The sequence below is a fragment of the Dunckerocampus dactyliophorus genome, chromosome 18, assembly GCF_027744805.1.
Source record: "Dunckerocampus dactyliophorus isolate RoL2022-P2 chromosome 18, RoL_Ddac_1.1, whole genome shotgun sequence".
NCBI classification, from domain to species: domain Eukaryota; kingdom Metazoa; phylum Chordata; class Actinopteri; order Syngnathiformes; family Syngnathidae; genus Dunckerocampus; species Dunckerocampus dactyliophorus.
This window is the reverse complement of record NC_072836.1, coordinates 15,687,700-15,713,194: the sequence shown is the minus strand read 5'-3', so window position 1 is coordinate 15,713,194 and position 25,495 is coordinate 15,687,700. Positions and strand designations below refer to the sequence as shown.

Genomic DNA, 25,495 nt, shown 5'->3' with positions numbered 1-25,495 from the left:
GCTACCTCTACCGTGGAAGCTGGACGGGCTACTGGGGCTGCAGGACGGCAGCTGGAGGGTTCCTGAAAGGAGGTGAGTCCAGAACATGACAAACACATGCGGTTGCAGTAGCAAACAGAGACAATAATCCAGCACTGGCTAGGAGCAGCTGAGAGGATGATAAAGGGTGCTTAATGATGAACAGGTGCGGGAACCCAGTAGCTCCGCCCAGCTCAGGTGTCTGCTTCTGCACACAAGCACACGGGGCATGAGAAGACAAGACAATATAATAAATAAGCATAAAGCCGATAAACTTAAGAGGTAACAAACCTGTGTCACCGTAGAGTGTGACACCAGCTCAAATATGGCCCCTACATTAGTTTAACAATACACTACATAACAGAGTGTTTTTTTTTTTTCCTTAACAGAGACGGAGTCCATTTTATTTTCATTGAGGTTTTTCCTTGGTCTTTTTTTGTTTGTTTCATTAATTACGTTGTTTGTTTGTTTAATTTATTTACAAGTTCTTGACATTCCAATTAAAATGTGAAACACTCTTCAGAAATTAAAGTTTATTTCTTTTGATACTATGATGTACTGTCATTATTATGCCATATAATGAATGAAAAAAATGGTTTCAGAAAGTATTGTCGATAATATCGATTATCGACAAGAATTTCTCTGACAATTATCGACCTGCAAATTTTTTTATCGTGACAGGCCTGGTTCCTTCTAGAATTCTCACTTTCTTTGTCAAATTTATTGCATTCACAACTTTCTTTGGCCCCTTGTTAGGTTATTTAGCAGTTACAAGCAATAAAAAATGTACAGTACAGTAGAATCCTGTATAGTAACCTAGATGGTGTACAAAAACCCGGGGAAATATTTATCATACAAAAACGGGGGCGTTCCAAAGCCAAGGTTGGACTGTATGTTGTTCTTTTTTCATCATTCAGTATTTACACGTTTCATGACCTGTGTTTTCCCTCACAAACACCCGCTTTGGTGAGCCTATTAAATCCTGATGTTCTCAACAGGATCAGCAGCTGTGGTCTGGCTGTCCTTAGTGAAAATGATTATTCAGAGTCACAGTCAGCACAGACAATTACGGAGATGTTTGGAAAGGAAGCGGATGAAACGGAAACTCTTGTGGTTTTTCAGCTGGAGAAGACAAAGGAGTGTTTTTCTTCCTCTGAATTTACAGGAATTATCTATGGTGAAGATAAGCCCCAAGAGACTCAAAGTAAAGGTAAAGGAGATAAACTTACTACAACCTGTTTATAGTTTGTGGAGTCTAAAGCTGATTAAATCTTTATAGGGCTTCTATATAGCACTTCGAAAGGCACAGTATGAGGTTATAAGCAGCTTTTATTCAGTCTACTGATAGCCTTCATGCATGCAATTCTGCCATTACAGTAGACTACAATAGAATTGCTACTTTTATTGTCATTGCAATGTACAGGTGTATCACAATAAGCATCACAAGAAGCAATACTGTGCAACTTAATGAAAATGTCTCACGTTTTATGAAATACAGAATTTGTGTTTTTATTAACCGTGTGTTTATTATCATGAGTATGCTATGGTTTGGTGTGAATCGTGTGTTATTTACGGTGTCTGCCTTTTTTCAACTCTAACTCTGATGATACACATATTGAACTACTCAAAATGTGTACTGGCCCTAAATTCCGGTGTATATGCCGCACTCACTAAACTTAGAGGAAAAAAACAGATTTGTACATATATAAGCCACAGCGGTGTATAAGCCGCACGTGTCTATGTCATCAAATGGCATACTATGGCACGCACGAGTCCGTGAGGACCAGCCAGCTCTTTATTTGACAGGAACCAATCATGAGCTACGAAAAAACTCACGACGAGTTTATCAACTCAATGGAAATTGCAGGAGGTCATTACTCTGTCCACCAGAGAGAGCCAGAGGACCCGGAGCTCAAAGCCCAGAGGGCGGCTGACGTCATTACAGCGCCTGAATGAATGCATTGCTCAGATGCAATGCATTATGGGAAAACTTTAAAATGTTGGAGGGGTTTTGAACTCATATTGGGACATGTTTGGATATTTGTCAGGTACACCTTTTGAGTGTTAAGTTGTTGTGTGATGAATTTAGTGATATTTGAAAGATTACACCGTGAGGCAGGCTGTTAGGTTGTTGTACTGTTATATATAATGGCCTCCTGAGATTTCCAATGGGTTGACAAGCTTGTTGCGAGTGCACTGAAAGCTAGTGATTGGCTCCTGCCTAAGAAAGAGCTACCGTTTCCTCACCGACTCAAGAGTGGCACAGTATTTAAACAATTAGTAGTAGTTCTGAACTAAAGGAGATGTCACAAGATTAGAATTTAGCCATAAATTAGCCGCACCGCTGCATGGGCCGTAGGGTTCAAAGTTTAAGAAAAAAGGAGCGGCTTGTACACCGGAATTTACGATAATTTTTGTATTTTTGTATTGTATACGTTTCCTAAGCCAAAGATGACTCGATGAAGTAACAGGACTGAAAGTAACAGGAGTCACAGTTGAAATATCATTGAATATAAAGAAAAATAAATACATCGGGCCTGACTTTTTTTTTTTCAGGGGGGGCTAATGTCTTAGGGTAACAGGACTGAGTGACAACCCAGAGAGTGTGAATTTTAACGAAATTGTTGTTCGTTAATTTAAAAAAAATAAACTTAAAGTCTTGCTGGGATAGGGAGTAACATAAAAATGTAAAAAATATAACGTTCATTCATTCATTTTCTGTATCGCTTGTCCTCACGAGAGTCGTGGGGGTGTGCAGGAGCCTATCCCAGCTGACCTTGGCCGAGAGGCGGGGTACACTCTCGAATGGTCGCCAGCCAATTGCAGAAAAATACAACAATTTTAGGAATCGGGGACAGACAAGAATTCAGATTTTTCCAGTGTTCAAGGCAGTTTAAATAAAAAATGTAAATTGTAGGTATAAAATATGCAATCAGATCAATGTGCAGGACACTTTGCATCATTAAAAAAATTTATACATTTTATTTCCTTGGGACGCAAATGGTGATGGAATGGCCCTAATATGTTTCAGATGCACTTAACATTTGCACAGTTCATCAATGACCTCATTTAGCAACGAATGAGACACACGGCAACCACAGTAATTTGCTATTCCGTGTGAGTATTTATGCCATTATCTGCGATTTAGTGGAGTGGTCAGAAAAAGGCGGTCTCTCCTCCAAGGATGTCAGTGAGACACCCAGAGGTGACGCTGGCTTGCTGCAGCTCCCACATCTAAAAGCAGACAGCCACAGTCAAATAACAGAGGGCATGCTTGTGCAATGTCACTGTGAGGCTGCTTGCTCCAACAGGAATCACAAAGGAGCCACACTGCAAGGAATTACCAAAGAAGACATTGAAATTTGGATCGTCACAGGGAGCATAACAACACCGATGCCTGGCTGTCAACGCAAGCTTGGAATGCATAGATTTCCTCTCTCAGAGGTACTGTAGATTTCTTCTTGTTAGAAAGGATGAACTAAGGTTTGTTTTCAACATTTGGAGTTGGTTTTTTTCTTGTATTTTGTGTCCAAACTTTTTCCACGAGGGCTGCATACTGAAAAAAGGCCAGGGGGCCACTTTGATATAGCTATACATTTTTAATTTTGTAAAAAGGCTCAATTCGTGTTGCTGTTATTTGTTATCTGTATCAACATTTCAGCTTTTTCTCTTTGCATTGTGGCTTTTTGCTCCCTTTTTCAAATTTCTATAAAGTAGATCTACAATTAAAAACCAGCGGTTTGCTGCAAACACCCCAGGTTTAAACATTTACATTTAAATCGTGACGAAAGAAAGCAGGCTGTTTTCTTTGCAAAAAAAAAAGGATCCAAGAGTGTCCATGCTTCTTCTCGGCAGAACCAACTGCAATGAGACGTGAGAGATCTACTGAACTGTGATCCTTTGTGATCCTGCAAATGTGTGACTTCTCAGCAAGTGAGCTCACGATAAAGACTTCTGATGGATGTGTTTTGTGCTTAAAATGTTGTTTAATTACACATTACATGTCATTTATTGAAAAAATCTCAATCTCACATTCATAGTGTGCTTCACAAAATACTGCTAATAACAGTACATAATACTAAGAATACATCCAGTACTTACAAGAGGTCAACGAAAGTTGCATTTGCTGCGTGATTGCATTTTTTTGAAGGAAAGCAAGTATGTCAACAAGACTGTTAGAACTTGTTCAAACAACCTGTATTGTCGGTATTAAGGGAGGCAAAGTCAAACCTCATTAGAGAAAGATTTAAAATGTTTTTTACCGTCACTGAGCCCAAAATCTGAAGTATTATGGTCGTCCCTCGCCACATTGTGGTTAAAATTTTGCGACTTCACTCTATCACGATTTTTTATATTCATTAATAAAGCGTGCAGTTTTGTGGTTGAATACGGCCTATTAATAGTAAAAAAAATATGCATATTGAAGCAAATTTTACATATTTTTGCCTACATCAAGCATGTAATACAATTTTAGCCTATAAAAATGGCTAAATGAACTAGAATACATATATAAGGCATTCAGAAGACGCATTCAAAGGCGCTGTGAATGATATGCAGTATTCTACACTGGTCACTAGGTATCAGAAATATTACTGTAAAGTTCGGTGAGACCCACAAGCAGGTGGTGAATGGCCGTCCTGCATAACAGTAGTTTTCGTTTGTCAGCTTCGTGACAAAACATCTTGTTCGAGGCCACTCTAACAGTGGAATGAGGCAATCTTTGGGGGAGAGATGTTCAGAGATTGTTTCAAGCAGACGATAGTTGATGATGCCTTTCTAGTTTGATGTGAGTGGCTTCTTTTACACCTCTTTCAAACCAGCGGTCCTTCCCTCCATTACTATCCCAAACAGTTTAATCTGATTACTATCCAAGTCATCATTTTAAAAAACAGTAAATTAATCTCTTCTTTTTTTTGTCCAAGGACCCTCTCAGCCAAGAGGACCACATCAACCCTGAAGTTGAGCAGTGATGTTGGCAATGCAGCGTGACAACAGTTCAGGCTTCTTTGCCTCCTCGCCCCCATCGACCCACGGAGTCATGGTGAAGGAGCCAGAAGTGGGATCCGTGTTCAATAATACCACCGGACCGACAAACAGTCCCACGATACCTGGCATCACGATGACTCTTGGAATCATCTTCAATGTGGTGGCGCTCCTCATTCTCGCCAATGCCTACAAACGATTCCGCCGGAGGTCAAAGGCTACGTTTCTGTTCTTGGCCAGCTGTCTGGTTTCGACTGATCTAGCAGGACATGTGATCCCTGGAGCCCTGGTGCTCAGAAGATACTCAGCAGGGGCTGCGACCTCGGATGGCCCTCCCTCCAGCTCACGAGGCGATCTCAATAGTAATCCAGATGGCTCCTGTTTGTTTTTGGGCGGTTGCATGGTGTTTTTTGGTTTGTGTCCCCTCTTCCTGGGATGTGCCATGGCGGCGGAGCGCTGCCTGGGCGTCTCCAGACCTTTGCTACACGCTCGTCTTGTCACCACGGCAAGGACAAAGATGGCACTAGCCCTCATCTGGCTACTGGCATTATGTGTGGCCCTGCTGCCATTTTTTGGATTAGGAGCGTACACTTACCAGTACCCTGGCACCTGGTGCTTTATCAGGGTGATGGAAGGTACCAGAGCCACGGACCTGGCCTTTGTGACACTCTTTTCTGGACTGGCATTGAGCTCACTGTCCGTGGCCTTCGTGTGTAACACCATCAGTGGGATCACGTTGGTGAGAGCTCGACTAAAGAAGAAGTCTAGCTCCCAACGTGTCTCGGCCAGGTCTCACGACACTGAGATGGTGGTCCAGCTGGTCGGCATCATGGTCGCCTCATGCATCTGCTGGAGCCCTCTGCTGGTGAGTTTCAGGCATACCGCATGTGAACACCGGAACTTTTGGGCCATTAATACATTTTACCGTGTATAGCATCTGTTATAGCCAGTGTCAAAAAGTTTTACTTTCATATTCACACAGTCAAACGTTAATCAGGGGTTCAAATATTCTTTGTGTCATCCTTACACAACAATAAAATAACTAGATGAAGCAATTTCAGTAAAAAAAAAATACTAGGAATGCGTTGACATCTCTTCACCCACCGAGGATCGACCAAGCCAACCATCAGGGTGGGAGATAACCACTCTAGGACCTGAGCCATGCAACCATGCACAGAAAAAGCAGAATGCCGCATGTAATGTTAAATGTAAAGTGGATTTCCACCAGTAGGGGGGCAACATTGAAATTGTCCATTCATTTTCAATGGGGAAAAACGTCATGGAAAATGTGGGAATTTTGGAAAAAGTCTTGATAGATTGCCTACATGTCCTGAAGGAACTGAACATTTTTGATGTTGTAATAGTTAGAAGAATGTAAAAACGACAGAATTTGAAATGTTGGAATGTAAATGTAAAAAAAGTCAGGACAAGCTTGTCAACCCGTTGGAAATTGCAGGAGGTCATTACTCAATATAACAACCTGACTCACGGTTTCATCTTACAAAGAACACTAAACTCATCACACAGCAATGTGACACTCAAAAGGTATACCTATATACAAATGTAAATATACAAACATGTACCAATATGAGTTTAAAATAAAAAATAAAATAAAAAATTAAAGTTTTCCCAAAATGCATTTCATTTGAGCAAAGCATTTCATTGGAGGACAAGCAGCATAGAAAATGGATGGATGAGTGTTGCAATGCTGTCTCTGTTCACCAGAGAGAGCCAGAGGAGCCCAGAGCCCAGAGGGAGGCTGATGTCATTGCATTATGGGAAAACTTTAAGAGTTTTTTTTTTTATTTTAAACTCGTATATTTTTCAGGTATACATTTTGAGTGTTAAGTTGCTGTGTGATGAGTATAGTGTTATTTATAAGATGACGCTGTGAGTCAGATTGTTATATTGTTTTATAACAGTTGTATATATAATATGTTATATAACAAAATTGTAAAATAACAAGCTGATGCGATGTTATTTCCTGAAAATTTCAAAGCTTGTGAAATCCTACAAGGTAGTACAGTTCTGGTCCTCAGTTGATTGTGTAGGTATACCAACTGTGCCATATATGTAGTTCTTCTTCTGTTCTTAAAAGATAAGCCTGAAGCCGTTTCACTGAATTTTTTTTCCTATAGGTCTTTGGACTGATGTCAGCCACCCTGTCCTATAGGGGCTCCCTATACCCTAACATAGACACCTACAGAGCCTTAATGGTGACCGGTGTCAGGATGGCGACCTGCAATCAGATCCTGGACCCATGGGTCTACATCCTGCTGCGGCGTGCCATCCTGCGTAAAATTTACAGCATCACTAAAAGGCAGGCCAGTTTGAGGGGAAGTATGATTCGCTCTTTCCGCTGGGAGGTCAGCTCCCTTCAGACCTCGGAGAAACACAATGTGAAGATTTAAGGGACGGCACACGCCATCTGGTCAGAACTCTGCATTCTAAATGACAAGATGACGGGAAGAGGAGCCATCTTCTCTCGTGTGTTACTATTTGATGGGATTCTGAATGACCAAGAGTAAAAGTGTGCAAGCCCACATTAGACTAAAAAGTGGGAAAGACACTCATCCGTTGTGAACTGATTGTAGTTTATAGTGCAAATGCAAATTGTACACCACATGTTTGCATGAAAGCATGTCCTCTATGAGAACAAAAGCAAATTCAAAAGTTTATTTGTTGAAGGAGACCTAATGTGGCCAGTATGTCATCACATAGTATGTGAAGTTATATGTGTTTTGCCGTGTGACGGAGTACAAAAGTAGAAGAGTCAATGACTTGTGTAAATGCTCGCATGGAGAGCAAACCTCCTCTTATTTAAGCTCATCTTGATGATGTGAAAAACCGCCCGAGGGTCTGGTGTACTACGGTGGCATGAATGTGATTGTGCTTCTATTGTGGAAATCTGAAAATAAAGAGTTATAGCTGGAATCAAAATGTGTGTGTTTGTCGCAGCTTTTGCAAAAGGGACCCACGAGAACACAACGCATGAATGGCATAGTGAGTGAAAGTGTATCATGCGACTTTTTGTCTCGTGAAGACTGATGTTGCAAAGCATTGTTTCTTTTAGGGACGCGGAGATCCACAGTTACAGTAGAGCCCCAATTTTCATGGGTGTTATCATCCAGGACCACCAGGGAATGACAAAAATGTATAAAGTATAAAATGTATACTGCAGGTACTCACCACTAATGAATGATAATGTAAGATGATTGACGAACAGATGGAATGGGAGTCGCGGAGTTGCCTTGAGGCTGGTTGTCAGGCTAGCAATAGAAGCTAGCCGGCCAGAGAAGGCGTTTCTTCAAGCCTGACTGTTAAAGCTAGTGCTTCCATAGCCACAAAAAATTATGGTGTGTTCAAGGACCACTGAACACACCAAATCCATGAATTTTATTTTAACAAAACTACAGTACTGTGCAAAAGTCTTAGACCACTATTAGTTTTTTGTTTTAATTGACCTTTTTTCTAGAGCATCCAGCCAGTTCCTCGGCCGCACAGTTTCCATTTGTAGAGACTTTTACTGCCCTGTCTTGCCTTTTTGTCGTTTTTCTTTTTTTTCTGGTTGTATAATAAAGATATTGAATACATTTTTATACTGTTGCAGAAAGAAGAATAGAATAAACAACATTGAAAAATAGGAAAACAGACTATAAATATACAGTACATATAAACATATACATGTACCAATTTGTACAATCTAATGTAATGTAATCTAATCTAATCTAATCTAATCCAATTAGTTAGTTATTTAGTTAGTTACAATATTAATTTACCATATTAGACATTTTACAGTACCCTTAAATGTATGATTAAAGCACATCAACAACTACACTTTATTTTTACTGAAGTCTAGATTATAAATTTAATTTGTTAAATATTAATAATGTTTTCAAAATAATAATATTTTGCCTTTAATTTGAAGTGACTAGGGTGTGTTTAGATCACACCCCCAGCAAGCAGCGTCCAATCAACACAGTAGTGGGCGTAACCACATTGGCGTCTACTGTATCCTCTTGCTGAGTGCGGAAATCTTGCGTGCAGATAGAAGAAACTACTGCAAGGTGAGTAAAATGCAAGTATTAACGCTATCAGCATCTGTACATGAATATTGTGCTGTAGTTAGAGTGTAGATGCCATTAAGCTCGTCTCCCTTTATGATTAGTTTTGCTTAAAACAATAACATGCTATGTCGATAAGGCTAAGCTAACATGTTAATTTAGGATGTGTGCGTTTCTTTCATATTGGTGTTTGATAGCTCATTGTAAATCGATGTTTTACTCGCATATAACGCTTAAAACCGACAAATAAAATAAAATGAGCGTACACGTTAATCATTATTGTGATTTGTTGGGCCCATAGATGACTAACAATGAGCTAGCTGTATTCTTCTGAGGAGGTGGTAGCTAATGTTAGCCATCGCCATCAAGTAGCACTGGTACGGAATTAAAATGGCGTCGCCTTCCAAATTTGACCAAATGGTGCAGGGTATTTTAACAATAATAGTGCACTTTTACATATTTTACGTTGGTATAACTACCGAAAGGATGAAGGTGTGTCAATCGACATTTTGCCACTAGGCCTTTGATCGCACTATTAGTTATCACTTGTTGGCTAAGTGTTATTAATGCTCCATTTACTCCGTGGTGTGTTCAGATGCCCCTGCTGAAATGTTCGTACTAATCAGCGTAAAAACATATGAGGCTTTGATAGTCATCCTAGATTTGAATTACGTTGATTTTCACATTGTGAAAATGTTATTTTATTGCGAAATGTAACAATGGTATCGGCTTGAATTCTATTTTCCTGTGACACCAAGGCTGCGAGTACTGTGAATTGATGCACGGATTGCTAATGTGCATTAAATGTGTTAAATGTTGAACAAGAGAAATAACTTGTTTTTTTCCCTTTTCAGGCAACATTGCGACACAACCTGCTGCTGCTATAACATCGTCTCCACAATGAAAATGGTAATCAATAAATTTATGTCTGCCCCTTAAATCAGAGTTTCCCAAAGTGTGTGGCTCGCCCGCTAGCCATGAATGAATGGACTGGAAGTCTAACAGACAAATTGATAGTTACATGTATTTTTTTTTATTGCAATTTGCTTGCAAGTATATTACCAGGAAATTAGGAGGGCTGCCTTTTAATGGTCAGATTGTTGCTCTTGGGAACTTATACTTAGTTTCAGCAGATAACATGCATGCGTTTGTGTTAATGCACTTGATCATAAACTGAAATATATGCCTAAATGTCTTAATGTGTCTCTATTCTAATGTCTCTGCTGTTTGTAACCAATAGGGCCCCCCACTGCGATACCGCTCCTTGCGTGTCTTCTTGAATGACGACCGCCACGTCATGGCCAAGCATTCTGCCATCTACCCAACTCAGGAGGAACTGGAGAATGTGCAAAACATGGTGTCCCACACAGAACGAGCTCTCAAGGCCGTCTCAGACTGGCTGGATAAACAAGAGAAGACTGACTGTGATGGATCAGACGCCGATAAAGAGAGGTATGAAGACATCACAACTTCTACATCATGTGACTCAACATTCACCAAGAACCTCAGAATTTATTGGTGACAGACTATCAGCATATCCCCTCAAAAGAGGCCCTCTGCTTTCATGCATTTTAGCTTACTTTTACACGTATATTCAAAATCACAACAAAGTGAATGTTCTGGCTCTTGTTTGATTAATTTCCATGCAGCAGTGAACACAAAGATCAAGCCACCCGTACGCTTCGTGGCGTTATGAGAGTGGGCCTGGTGGCAAAGGGCCTGCTACTGAAGGGAGATCTGGACCTTGCACTCGTGCTCCTGTGCAAGGACAAGCCAACCATCACTTTGTTGAAGAAGGTGTCTGACAACCTTGTTACACAGCTTAAGGTGAGAGAATAATCCATACAGACTGAGCATGCACAAGTCCTACATTTTTCCACATGACTTAGATGGTTACAGTAGCACTGGCATGGTGATAAGTATATCTACTTGTAAAAGGCAGAGGGCATACAGTAATCCCTCACCACTTTGCGCTTTGAATTTCTTGGCTTCACACTCTCACGGTTTTTCAAAAATATATTAATAAATTATTCTGTTTCGTTGTTGGATACGGCCTATTATTCATCAGGGAATATGCATATTGAAGCAAATTTTCTGTATTTTTCCCTAAAGTAACAATTTTCAAGCATAAAAGTAGACTAAAGTTCATTCAGAAGACTCATTCATAGATACTGTGACATATGTAGTGTTCTACACTTGTCACTAGGTGTTAGTAATGTTACTGTATTGTCAGGTGAGACACACAAGCACCAGCCTCGATCGCTGGAACAAGAGGCTTTTATTGCAGGTTTGAATTATCTCGCAACAGGCACAATAATCCCTAACAGGAGCTACTGTTGCGGCTGTGACCCACACCAAACTCAACTCTGAACCTCCGTCACCTCCTGTCTGCCCCCCACTCCTGCTCCCATAGCACTGGAACGAACACATTTACAGCAACACATGAGTCTTATTTATGTCTTAAATGGCCTATTTTCTGTTATGTGTACTATATTGGGTAATATGAGTGTAAAGGTGACTATAGGGATGTTGTTTCATGTGTAGAGCGCTCCAATAATGTTAAAAACGTAAGGTTTTCTATGCCTTTTTAAATACAAAAATATTCAATTTATAAAGAAGGACTCCTACTCCATGTATCACAGTTGGGTCTGGAACCAATTAGCGTGTTCTGAAGTAACAGACAGAACCTTCCTTTTATGCAGTGTATTGTATTTGCAAATGGCTCAGATTGTGTTGAACAGTTTGCAGCCGTCCAACAAAAGGCCTGCTTATGCACTTTTCATGCCGTTCATGTGTAAGCCTTCTTCAAGATTGCTTTATTTGGGGTTCGGCGAGGCGCAATATTTGAGAAACTTTGACTTTACTGAGTGCCAGATTCTTCTATGTAACATACAGACAGTCCTATGATGATGTGTTCATCAGCCAGGGCAGATGACCGGTAGCGCCAAATCCCTTAGTATTAAATAAATGAATGTGTTGGAAAACACTGGGTATGACTTTCACACTTTCTTGTGCGTTTCATCTAGTTTGAATGTCAACCATTGGAACCAAAATGGAGTTGTAGGTGAAGTGTTTACATTTATCTGGACATTATATTGCCTGCAGGTCGTCACAGAAGACAAGTACGTGGTAAACCAGCATATCCGGGAGGCCAGTATCACCATCAAGAGCACAAAGGAGCCCCCTTTGACCCTCACTATTCACCTGACTTCCCCTATGGTTCGTAAGGAGATGGAGATGGCCGCTGCTGGCGGTAAGTGCAATAGGACTGCAGTGTTTCTTTTCTGGCACGCCACACCTCCAGCTGGGAGGCCATGCAGGCAACAAGACAAGACAGATATTGTTTATTGGGCCTTCAATGGAGCTAGGGGACAAGACTACACTGTCACATAATGAAACTCTGCTATGCTTATAGCTCTCTAGACACTCTCATGGTTCCATGTAATGTAATTGTACATTTTTGATGGCCCAATATACAGTATAGGGCAGGTAGCTTTTTCTTCTCCCTGAAAGGTCAAGGTCACCAAAGAAATGAAGGCTTACTGAGAATTTAACCAAACACAAAAAGAGAGACCACTTTGTTTGCATGTGCTTTATCATTGATGAACGGTTTGCATTGCAGCAAAAATGAGTAGCACAATATACAGTGGAACCTCTGTTTTCATCATTAATCCGTTCCAAAAGGTCCAATGAAAACTGACACGTGCAGTTTTTCCCCACGGGAAATAATGTAAATCTAATTCATCTATTGCAGACACCCAACAATATTAGCAAATAATTATAGGTTTACGTGCAGAAAACAATACAATATAATTAGAAATGAGTGAAATGGGTAAATTAACATTTTACCTTTTTTATTTTATGGTTGACTTCAAGACGAGCAGTTGGACCAGCGAGGGAGGAGGGGTATCCACACTTGGCTTGAATCACACCAACAGCAACTTGTCAACATAGCCACAGTATATCCAAGAACGCACAGACAATGACTGTGCTCACACGACTTTATTTACATCAACTGATTCAATCACATACATGCGCTAGACTGTGCATTACGGCAAACAAAACGCGGCTATTGAATAACTTATTATTATTATTATCATAATATAACTTTTATCCAATGTAATTTTCTAAAAGTTGACCAACTTTATTCTTTGTTTTACATATTACAACTTTTTAAAAATTATTTTACCTTCCGTTATTTCAATTTCTTTCAATATAATAATAAGCTTTTGTTACAAACATGAATTTGTGGAATTGAATGTGGTTATGAAAATAGCTCTTCAAAGCATTAAAAATAATGCAACCAAAGTACTGCTGAATTTACTTTTTTATTCCACAGGATGACCAACAACAATGTTTGGCTTTTGTAACAAACTTCAGTGAGTCGGGTCCCTAAGCCAATAAAAGGCCAACCAAAAAAAGGATAAAATTAGAAAAAATGGGTCTGCAAAATACTTTTAGGGTATGACTAATCATTTGACATCACTATAGATCACTCTATGGTGTGTTTTAGAATATACTGTATGACTTTTTTTTTTAACAAACTCTCTTCAACACAATAGTAATACTCTATATTGACGGTCCCTAGTATAAACAACCAGCAGTTACAGCGGCGGTTCCTGTGCGTGCTCTCCGCACCATGACACAGCAGTCCATGCACAGTGAGGGGAACTATCGCTGTAGCTACGGAGCTGAATATCCAACGTCCAACATGAAACTAACTTCTCCATGGAACACTGCGGACATGTCTGCACGGTGGTGTTGCGTTTTCTTCTCTTGCGGGTGGCGCGAGTCGATTGGCAACCAGCTTTGAGGCGCATTACCGCACCTACCGTGTTGGAGTGTGGCCCAGACTTACGAACGTAATACAGCAACCGGATCGCCGCGATCTCGTGGCGGAAGCCGATATTATCTGATCGTCACAATACAGCGGAAGATCGGATCGGAACATCCCTAATTTTGTCTTTGTTCGCTTTTTTTCCCATTGTTACTGTTATTTGTTTTAGTTTTCTTGTTTAATAGTATTTTTAGAATGTGCCAAGTGCCAATTAAAAAAAAAAAATTTAAAAAACAGCCACGGGCTGTAAATGCTTTGGACACCCCTGCTGTGCAATAGAAGAGACGGTATATGAAACCCGGGGGAAATATTTTTGTCACACTGGGGCGTTCGAAAACCGAGGTTCCACTGTATTGTGAAACTGTCATTGGTTGGTTGACCCAGTTTGACTACAGTGTTCCCTGGCTGCGAAAGCTTAGGGTTCCAAATAAGGACAAGAATGTGTGGATTCATTATGTTCGTGTTGTTAGTCCATGTGATCTTCCCCTTGAGTTACTTGATCTACAAGAATCTTTTAACTGCACATTTGCGGTGACAAGCTCAGGTTTATTGTAGTTAGTCTTTTCCACCAAGTTGTTCAGTTCACCGTGGTAGCGTTCGAATCCGTTAAACCCTGATCAGGCCTATATTTCCAATAGGATGGTGTGTTTCAACACTAAATAAACTAAACACTGTATAGTGCAGTGTGCTGACAGTACCTGAATACAAGAAACAACGCTGCAAATCATCCCCCATCCTCCTGTTATTAATAGCATTATTTACCCATTTTAACACAGAAGGAGGCGGGTAATTCTCTGTCCACTAATGAACAGTTTGTGCCGCTCCACAAGAACAATGTCAATACCACTATGACAAAGGGCTGCCAATGGAAAATGAAACAAAATGCATACTGAACTGTACATCTTGGTGGAAAGGAGGCATAAACCTTTAGGAGGTCTTAAGCAAAGGGCTCTTGACCTTATCTGCAACTCCTGTGCTACTGGTACCCCGTAGTTTGGGTCTTTGTTTGTAAGCCATCAATTTTGCTGCAGTGCAGACTTGTTTTGATACCCACCTTTTGTGTACTTTATCTACCTGTGGTTCCAATTCTGATTCTCTCTGTCAAGCCTTCTAGTTTGTCAATTTTAGGGACGCTGGACCTTTGACCAACTGGCCGCTCTCTGTCTCGGAAGGGGCAAAGTGCAGTGCACCCAGTATTGGGGCAAAGGGGAGGGGCTCTTCCTCCTGTCAAGCTCAGGAAAAAAAAAACATGACACTGATGCAACCATGGAGATACAACCTCCACATACAACCACTTAACCATTTAAGAAATACTCCTTCAAATTTTCAAATGTCAACTTAACTTCGCATTACTGTAGCTGGTCGTTTTTTAAGTGGATGCCTTTCCTGCTGGACCGTGCAACGCCATGTTAAGTCGGAGGTTGACGTTTGGTGGTTCTCCAATGGAGGAGTCCCCCTCCCCTTACCCCTCCTGCCTGTGGTTTGGGAAGGCTGCCTGTGTTCCCCCTGGCCGGCTGACAGAACTCCCCTTGGTCAAACTGTACCTTGTCTTCTTATTCCACCTGCCAATAGAAACGCTATCAGTCAACGATCCCCCGGATGCTCTGGACAGGCAGAAATGCCTAACTGCCTTGGCGTCTCTCCGCCACGCTAAGTGGTTCCAGGTTTGGATCTTGTCTTTATTTGTTTCTAAAACAGAAGTAGTTTCAAGTTTGTTTTTATGCTGTGTCTTTTTTGTGTTTTAATTGGTGTTTTCGTTTTAAATTTTTTTTTTTATATATATTGGCTACTATGACGTGTACTTCCTGTAGTGACTCTTGATGTAAAACATTTGCCATTACAGTGTCCTTGAGTCTATTACGCACTCAGATGCAAATTTTAATAGCATATTTTTGCTTTTCATCATTTAACTTAACAGCACAATTACATCGACGTATCCAGGTGCAATATTTCTATAACGTCAGGGTTGATGTGAGAAGTAGTGGTAGTAGTTGCCATGCAAGAATGTTTTTTTTCTTTTTAAAATGAAAGTGCACTGTATGGACAAAGGTCTTGGTCACCTCTTAATCAATAAAAAATTTCGCCAGGGGCATGCTAAATACTTGTTTCCTTCCAATTTCAATTTTGCTGCAATTGCCAGGTGTTTGAATACTTTTGTCCATATAGTGCAGGGGTGTTCAAAATTGTTCCACCGAGGGCCACGTACTAAAAAATGGAAGGATGCAAGGGCCAGTTTGATGTTTTGTAAAGCAACACATGTAGATGAGCTAAGCAGTTATACATCTATTTCAAGAAAAAAATGCATCTGACATAGGTGAAAAAGCGTATTTTTAAGTATGAAGTATTTGCTTTTTCCTCCCTTTTTTGCTGTTTTTTACATTTAAAAAAAAGTTGTCTTGTAATTTTTCTTTTCGCAATATAACTTTATTCCCATAACCTTAATTTTTCCCATTTATGCTGTGTTTTTTTGTTAAATTATATTTTTACAATGTGCCACGGGCCGCAAACGGCCCCTGGGTCGCACTTTGGACACCCCTGAAATGGTGTATGTAAAGCTAGCAAATCATATTTCAGATTTATGTACAAGTTTGAATGTTTCCAAGACGCAACATTATTAATATGCAAACAAAAGGTTTGCTTCTCTGAAATTTGGCTGACAGGTTTGTTAAAGTTCTTGCTTGTGAGTGCTCTAGGATGCTGACTAAAAAGCGTAATATGTACACCTGTGCAAAAATGAAGCTCTTCAATCAGCATTTGGAGGTCTCACCTGATTTCCGTTATATTTCCATATGTTGACTGTGAGCCAAATGAAGAGAACTAAAGTGTTTGCATGTGAAATATTACATGCAAGCACATAATTATGCTCTGTGTTTTTTCTTTTTTTCCGTTGCTGTCGCTGCTTCCGTTCTTAGTCTCATCTTTTCCTGCTTTGTGGCTGTTTGTCGCTTTGTGCCACAAATCCATCAGGAATATTGCACCTTTCCAGTCTCGTGTTTTTTTGTTTTGTTTTGTTTTTTCCCACTCTCATTGACTATACTGTACAGCCATCTTAAAAGGTTCACTTGGCTCTCTCATTCTAAGCTTGACGTATGTCGGAGGCGGCTCTGTAGACACTTAAGTCCTGGTTTTAATGTTTTATGCTTGATCGCTCTACTGTGAATCTCATTGTCAGATGACTCATGACTCTCACATAAGGGATTCCTATTGCATTAGTATATTTCCATAGTAACTACACTAAGGTGTTCTAGTGTGTGTGACATAATTTTTTCATATTTAGTTCAATTTTTATGGATTTTTTTCAATGATATGTGTCGTCTCCCCTTTTGACTTACTTTTACTTGTCGCCCTCGTGCCCCCAAACCCCCTTCCCTTACTTGTGTCCTCAGGCCAGAGCCAACGGACTGCGCTCCTGTGTAATTGTCATCCGGGTTCTAAGGGACCTGTGTGCCCGTGTCCCCACATGGACTCCTCTTTGTGGCTGGGTGAGTGCAAGGCTCTTGATTAAGAGAGGATCTGGATGTTATTGTAAGTCATAAAATAAAATCAAAGATGCCAAGATTTCTAGGGGTGCCCCGATCCAATATTGGACCATTGATAATGGTCCAACATCGGATTATATCGGCCTGCATCTAAAATCTCCAATATTGGCACTCCGATACAAACAGTCCATTCCAGATGCTGCGCCAGCACTTTTATCCAGCAGCAGCACTTCTAGGCAGCATGCAGAACCCACGAAATCACAACTGCTTGTGCGAGAGTTTGTAGTTTTTAGAGTCCGAAAAACTTTTGTTTTAAAGTTCGAAAAAGACATTTCAGCTGAGTGCAAGAACAGAATCAGTGGCGCACAGAAAGTTACATTGGGGGTTCAGAGTTGAGATTTAACTTGTTGTTAGATAATTTAAACCTGCATTAAAGCCGGTTAAAGCTTTGGTGGTAGTCTCACCAAACAATTACGGACACCTAGTGACCAATGTAAAATACTACATTCACAATTTGAATGCGTCTTCTTAACACTTTGTATTTGTATTTTAGTTCATTTAGCCATTTTTATGGTTGATAATGCTTAATTTGGGCAAAAAATATGTACAATTTGCTTAATTATATATATATATATATATTTTAGTAATATGACATAGTCAACCACAAAACAGTGATAATTTATTAATTCATGTTTGGAAAAAACACAATATAGTGAGAGAGCAAAGTTCGAGGCACGATGTAGTGAGGGACAACTGTATAATAATTATTTACCTCCAAAGCCAGGCAAGGCCTCAGAAACTAACAATTTATAACTATGTACACAACAAATAATATGGCCCATTTAAAAACAAACAAAAAAAGCTGTTTTTGTTCCTCTCTAGAAAGCTGAATGTTATACGACTTTGATTGTTAGAGGGAAAAGTCAGCAAGTGTTGACCTTTCCAAGCCATGATGTGTGTCTTCACATCAGTTGGCCAGTGTACGTCACTGTTGGCTCACCTTTCCCTCTCCATCTGCAACCAAAGGCCAGTCATTCTTTGGTTGATTGAGGAAGGAGGTGCCATGTTTCATTGCCTGTTTACTTCCCCTTTGAGAGCAGCTGCCATCTCGTGCCGAAAGCTCTTACAAATGAGGAATAATGTGATGTCACAATGACCAAATCAAGGCAGGCATTATTGATCATAAATGTGGGTTTACATAATGATTTTTACCATTTGAAAGACTTTGTTATGAGTTGAAAGGGAGCATCATCATGGTACGCCACCTGTTTCGCTGTGCATGAATTTTACACATCTCCTTAGAGTTAAGCTTAAAAAGTGCCTGTGTCCTGGTGTTGCAGCCACTGGAGCTAATCTGCGAGAAAGCCATTGGCACAGGAAACCGTCCCATGATGGCAGGAGAAGCACTGCGTAGAGTTTTGGAATGTCTTGCTTCAGGAATACTGATGCCAGGTGAGCTTGTGAGCATGTTGCAGAATTCTACAATTTCTGCAGAGATCACCTGCTTGTTTTCAATGATGGGGAAAAGGTGGCCCAAAACAGGCTTTGGTCTCCTATGTTGTAGACGGAGCTGGAATCTGTGATCCATGTGAGAAGGACCCCACAGATGCCATTAGTCACTTGAACTACCAGCAGAGAGAAGACATCACTTTGAGTGCACAAGTGAGTGGGATGACATGGGATGTGAGTTTTAGGTGTATCTACAAATTGGGAAATTTACCCTTGCTCGTGTTCATAGCATGCCTTAAGGCTGTCAGCATTTGGACAGCTTCACAAAGTGCTTGGAATGGACCCACTTCCCTCTAAGATACCCAAGAAAACTCCTGGACCTCCAATTGATTATATAGGTAAACTCATGACTTTTTTTTTTTATATATATATATAGCAATTAAACACATCGGTATGTGTAATTAACCTTGTACGTTCATTGTCTTCAGTGCAAATCCCTCCCAGCACAGCATATGCTCCACCAATGAAACGGCCCATTGAGGAAGAGGAGGGAATTGAAGACAAGTGCCCCAATAAGAAGAAGAAAAAACTGCAGAAGAAATGTAAGTTCACTTTGCCAGATTTACACAATGTTCCTTTGTCAAACGCCCTTTACAAACTCTGTTTTTGCGTTCTGTTACTGTCATGAATTATTATTCTAATTGTTATTGTAGAAAAAGAAAATGAGAACAAGTTACGTGTGAGTGACATCACTTTTTTTTGCCCTGACATCATGTCTCCAAAGTGTGAGGCAGACTCCTCTAATGGCAGCGCATCAAAGAAAAGAAAGATGACGTGAAATCAGAACAGATAAAATGCTCAAAGTACAGAAATGCCGACCAACATTGGCTGCATGCTTAATCCAAGCCGCACGAACTCCGTGATCATCATCAAGGACAAAGATGGTATCTTTGAACAAGGGAAATGGTTTGATAACTCAGCAGTGTAGTGGTCTCAGCATTTGATATCAAACATTAGGTGTGCAAGAAATGAAAATCATGATGCAAAAGACAATGCAGCGGAAGCCAAGGCAACTTATTTAAAAGCTCACAGCAATGGGCAATTTTCCAATTAATCATGAAATAATAGATTAAGAAATAAATGTGGAAAACATGCATTTCTGTCGTGGAGTTCAGGACATGAGCCACCAAACGGCTCACTTTTTTTGTACATAACTAGCCGCTACAAGTGAAGGGGTAAGTTTTAGGCATCTTACCGCTGAGTTAGTTTATTCATATTCAGAGTCATAAAAATGCATCTCTGTGTTTAGCTTCAGATGTCTGTTCACCACTTAATCTTTGCCGCGTGGGAGCAACAGCGAATCAGAAGCGGAGCTAATGTCGCATGACATCTACAAAGTGACGTCTATGCGGTAGCTTGCGATTGACATAACTGGAAGCCCTGGTCTAAAGCATTTGATCAAAATGACGGGGTTAAAGTTCACGATCTACTACTCATGTACTGCATATTCTCCTCAATTTTCACATTCATAAGTCTTGTACTCTCTGAAACTATGAGTTAATATACTCGCATGTTTCCAATTCCATCGTTGTATTCTGTCCACCAGCTGCAGAGGATAAGCCTGATCCTCCCCAGTCTATGAACGCTTTGATGCGGCTCAACCAGCTGAAGCCGGGTCTTCAATACAAGCTGATATCCCAGACGGGCCCAGTTCATGTTCCTGTCTTCACCATGTCAGTAGAAGTTGATGGCAAGACCTTCAAGGCTTCCGGTCCGTCCAAACGCACTGCCAAGCTGCATGTAGCTGTAAAGGTGAGCACAGTTTGTATGGAAAGGAATGTCTTAGAAGCTGTTGCATGCATTTTGACCCTTTCATATGCTCGTGTGCTTTGCTGCTTTCAGGTGCGCATTTTGTTGCATTTTGCCAGTTTCAGTTTCTTTGTTCAGTCAGTGCGCATGTCTAAAAGAAAAAATCCTCAAGCTGCAGCAACGCTGACCGTTAATCGGCCTGTAGTTCATGATTTCCTGTCTGTATACGAGTCGTTCAGAAGGTGGACAGCCTACCTTCGCAAACGCCGCCTTCTCCGATTTTCTACTGACTGTTTTCACACACTCTTCAGTTCAAGATGCAATAATGCGCCCCTTCCTTCTTTACTTTCAATGTTTTGCTTGCGATAGCAAGCTAACTGGCTAAATAGTAGACAGGAGTTGTGGTTGCTCACTGAAGTGACGTCACATCAAAAGCTCAACTCTGACGAAGAGCTATAAAAGCACGAGTGTCCAAAGTCCAATGAAATTGTGTAGCTACTTGCTTTGAACGCCACTTCTTGCATTTTTTGTTTGAACATCTACAGGCCCTGCAAGACATGGGATTGCCTACGGGAGTGGAAGCAAAAACTCCAGAGTTCATAAAACCTGAAGAAACTCCAGTACCAGTGGAGGATTCAAAGCCTGTGATAACAACCACTGAAGCTGCTCCAGCGGCCACGGGACCAGCCGTCACCGACAACGCTGATGCTGCAGAGGTACAAAGCCCCTGACACTTTACCTGCATGAAGTGTGAGTTCTGTCCAACGCTGATTTCCTCCATCTCTCTGCTGTTCAGACCACCCGCCAACAGGGACCGATTCTGACCAAACACGGCAAGAACCCTGTGATGGAGCTGAACGAGAAGCGCCGTGGCCTGAAGTACGAACTTACCTCAGAGACCGGCGGCAGCCATGATAAGCGCTTTGTCATGGAAGTGGAGATCGATGGGCAGAAGTTCCAGGGGACAGGATCTAACAAGAAGGTGGCCAAGGCTTATGCGGCACTGGCTGCTTTGGATCGGCTCTTTCCGGAGGGTTCTGTGACTGAAGCGACTAAAAAGAAAAAGGGATCACTTACGGTAAGCACCCAGAGAAGCATGTTCATTTTCAATCTGACAATGACCATTTAATTTCATCTGGATGAAAATGTCCTATTCAGAACAACGAAGGCTTTGGCATGATGGGACCTCCTGGCGACGCAACTATGCCCAGGGGCAGAGGGAGAGGAGGGCGAGGTCGTGGAAGGGGCAGGGGTTTCAATAACGGAGGAGGCTGTGGCCAAGGAGGTAAAACGCCAGACACTCTCTTCCTGAAGCAGGGGTTTTCAACTGGTGTCACACTGGGACCCACATTTTTTTTGTGGTTGTTAAATTGTAACACACTTTTCCAGAAGCGAAGCCTGGGGATCTGTATATGTACTTGATTCCCATATTGTTATAAATTACACATTGGAGATTACGGATACAACCATGTCTGTCTATTGCTGCAGTGACTCCCCAAGCGCTTGCTGGCTGCTCTGTGTTTACCTCTGTGAAAGTTTTGAAGCCTGATTGACTGCCAAAGCTCAACAAACTTCTGCATCTCAGAGCTATGGTGCATTCAAGGACCTGCCACAAAGTGTGAAATCCCAATGCTTGTCGAAAAAAATCATTATCAGTGAAGCATAAAGACAAACAAGTAAAAATCCTGGGCTTTTTAACAGTGGTACATGTATGCTGTAAGTTTTGCCTGTATTATCATGTATTTATAAATCATTACTGATACATGGTGAATCACGTGTTTTCTTCGGAGACTATTTTCGGAAAAAACAAAAATTATGACCAAAAATCCCTGAAACTGGTGCTGTGAATGCTAATTTCTAAGCACATCAGTCATAAAAATCAGCTGTAAATGGTAACTGCATTCATAAACAATAAATTTCATTGAATGAAACAAGTTTTCTCTTAACACCTTGCCAAATCATCATGCTTTCACTGACATCACAGATATCAAATACGGGAGTTCCGTTTTATCCACAATATACAAAATGTACCTTTTTTAGAAATCCCAAATCAACACAAACTTTCACCAAATGACAAAAGTCTAACATTTGAGCACATTTAGTATTGCTGTTTTAGTTCAAGCAACCTACCCAGACCTTGTCTATAACTCAGCAGTTGAGAATCACTGCCTGTTTGAACCATTAATAGATCTTACTGATTCCATCACTCAGTTTCTGATCTGTTCTGTCACTCAACAGGCTTTGGCACGTACGGTTATGGAAACAGCTCCATGTCTGGATACAGTAAGTATTCCTTTCACTTTTTTGCTTTCTTGCTTGATTGTAGTTTCAGTCTGTGTGCGACCATACACCTGCTCTTGTTATGTCAGGCCAGGACTTGCCACATCTCGTATGCCTTGCCCAAATTAAGTGATTTTTAAATGTGTCCACTTTAAGTTACAGACCCCCTACAACCTTTTCTTACTTTTGGCAGCCTATTCTGAGCACTGACTTACCTGAGCGTGACAGGAGCAGAGAAATCATGCTTAATACAATCTGGACACATGAATCCAAATTTTAAGGCAGAAAAATCTTAATATAAACCTAATTTTGACATTTTCCCCTCCTTCTCTGCCTTGTCTCACTCTTTAGGTGACTTTGTCTCAGACTTCTATGGCTACCACGAGTTTGAGAACTAGACAAAAAAAGAAATGTCGTAGCTAGACAAAAACACTCAGATGTGTTCCAGCTGCTTCCAGAACACCCTTCAACTCAAAGTCCGCAACCCTGGAAATATAATGACCCCTATTTTGTCAGTCCACTTGCAACCTCCACAAGACACTCTGCCTCTGCATGCATTTAATCATAAGTTACCATCTGCTATGGATGTTTCAAACATCTGGATGTCTAAAGTCTCCCTTTTTGTTGAGTATTGCTTTTATAGTATACATTCCTTATGACATCTGTGATGATTATGCTTTTATTGCAACTTAAACTGTAGTTTATAAACTGCAAACTGTAGTTTGAACTGTTTTATGGCTGCACTGAATGTGTGATGCTCTTACTTTTTAAGCAGATATGGTATCACCAACATTTCCTCCCACAAAATCCTTGTTTTATAAGTGTTTTTATTCCAATAAATGTGATTTTCACCATTAATTACTGTGTTCCTACATGGTCTGATTCCATGTGTGTGTGTGCGTGTGTGCTGGTTACAAACATACAGCATTGCCAGCTGCATGCTAAGATAGTGCCATGCTATTACTTCTCAGATTACTACAACAATGGTGGTGCAAACGGAGGAGGCGGGCCGTCAGGTGGCCCTTCAGGTGGTTCTGCAGCCAGCACAGGACAAGCATCATCACAAAGCTCGTTTGGCTCGTACTACGAGATTGACGGAGCCTACAATGCCACAGCGGCGGCTAAAATCCCCAAAAAGAAACCCCCCACTCGGGGAGGAAAGCCCTCTTTTCAAACACCATCAGGCGCGAGCAGTGGAGCTCCAGGAGGCTACCAGGCCAGCAACCCTTCGGGTCAGGGCACCTATAACCAGTATGGCCAAGGCTATGGGCAGGGAAAGAAGAATTTCAACCAGGGTGGTGCAGGTGCATACTCTTATAGCACTGCCTACCCGAGCCAGGTGACCGGAGGTACTGGAGCAAACCAGGACTACAATTATGATGGTGAGTGATGTTTGTTAATCTAAGTGCATTAAGTATGCATTCTTTCGCCACATCCAGTTACCCTTTCGAAAAGTAACTGAATAATTGATGCTGTATTTGATTTTAATTTTCCCCTGTAAAGGTTTCAACAACCAGTCCAATTACAACGCGCAGGGAGGCGGTGGGGAAAACCAAGGTTTTGGCACCAGCCATTCTCAGTACCACAGTCCTGCAAGCTACAGCAAGGCAGACGCCAGCGGAACTTACCAATATAGATAGACTGAGTTTGCTCGTGTGAATCCTCAGCTCAAAATCTCCCCCAGACCTGCATAGAAAAAAAAAAATTAAAGGCTCGCCCGGGCTCTCTCTACCTTCCTCCATGTTTGCTGTTGATGTGCGTATTTGCTTCTGTTTTGCACATCAACAGAAGATGTCCGAGTGAGTTGTGGCTAAATTGGTGGTCTGCTTAAAAGATTTGATGAGCTCAGCCCTGTCTTTTTAGTTCTAGTTTTGTCTTGTACTGTATTTATAAAACCACTTAAGTACGAAATCTGGAGCAACTGGTCTTGTGTAGCACAAACATTTTTTTTAACAAGTTGCATGGCAACTGCAGTGTTTATCTCCGCTTGTAACGATTCAAGGCTTGTAGATATTCTCCTCTTTTAGTTTTGAGTTTTTTGTTTTTATTTTCCTACTGTGGTTTGGTTACATAATTTAGTAATGATGCGGAGACCAGAATTGCACACTTGCTGATGTTTAATCCATATTAATGCTCTAATTACCTTTTCATTTTGTGAGTGTATTTTTTCCCCTTCTGTGTATGTAACAATGTGTTTGTATTGATAAAAATTATTTTCAATTTATGTTTCAGACTTGGACGTTTTTTATTCACTCCCAGAGAGTAGATTAGTAGTGGGTTTGAAAATAAAACATTAAATTTGAATCACGTATTTATTTTCCATCTTTGCAGAACTTGCAACTTTAGGAGTTTTTCTAAAGAGTGGTGCTATTGTTTATAAACCAGATATGCAACATACTGGTGACCATGTTTTACTGGCGTGTTTCTTTTATTTTGAAGGCGTGGTTTTACCGACTCTAGGATGTGATACGAACATGATGTTGCCAGAGTGTGGAAGCTGTGCTGCTCCGGCAGAACAGGAGTTGATTTTTTTTTTGTTAAAATGCGGGAAATTTTAGAACGGGAGGGACACGGGA

The 25,495-nt window shown here is 40.9% G+C and overlaps 2 protein-coding genes across 5 annotated transcripts; both read left to right on the top strand.

Moving 5' to 3' along the window:
• The first annotated feature begins 1,201 nt into the window (after positions 1-1,201).
• LOC129171233 (prostaglandin E2 receptor EP1 subtype-like) lies at positions 1,202-7,912 on the top strand. Of its 2 annotated transcripts, XM_054759684.1 has the most exons (4): positions 1,202-1,228; positions 3,330-3,462; positions 4,941-5,866; positions 7,140-7,912. In XM_054759684.1, the coding sequence occupies exons 3-4, from the start codon at positions 4,988-4,990 to the stop codon at positions 7,410-7,412; spliced, it is 1,152 nt and encodes a 383-aa protein (XP_054615659.1). In that variant the 5' UTR covers positions 1,202-1,228; positions 3,330-3,462; positions 4,941-4,987; the 3' UTR covers positions 7,413-7,912. The 2 variants fall into 2 exon arrangements, with proteins under 2 accessions (XP_054615659.1, XP_054615658.1); XM_054759683.1 differs by lacking the exon at positions 1,202-1,228 and having other exon boundaries at positions 3,314-3,462.
• Positions 7,913-8,988: 1,076 nt separating this feature from the next.
• On the top strand, positions 8,989-25,143 carry ilf3b (interleukin enhancer binding factor 3b). 3 transcript variants are annotated; one of them, XM_054760115.1, is made up of 18 exons: positions 8,989-9,068; positions 9,920-9,974; positions 10,306-10,517; positions 10,715-10,892; positions 12,171-12,318; positions 15,475-15,566; positions 17,289-17,384; positions 18,722-18,833; positions 18,946-19,043; positions 19,120-19,228; positions 19,319-19,432; positions 20,437-20,642; positions 21,185-21,355; positions 21,436-21,717; positions 21,798-21,924; positions 22,878-22,922; positions 23,891-24,301; positions 24,423-25,143. In XM_054760115.1, exons 2-18 carry the CDS (start codon positions 9,966-9,968, stop codon positions 24,557-24,559), a joined length of 2,547 nt encoding a protein of 848 aa, XP_054616090.1. In that variant the 5' UTR covers positions 8,989-9,068; positions 9,920-9,965; the 3' UTR covers positions 24,560-25,143. The 3 variants fall into 3 exon arrangements, with proteins under 3 accessions (XP_054616090.1, XP_054616091.1, XP_054616092.1); XM_054760116.1 differs by lacking the exons at positions 23,891-24,301; positions 24,423-25,143 and adding an exon at positions 23,271-23,771; XM_054760117.1 differs by lacking the exons at positions 22,878-22,922; positions 23,891-24,301; positions 24,423-25,143 and adding an exon at positions 22,128-22,858.
• Positions 25,144-25,495: the final 352 nt, after the last annotated feature.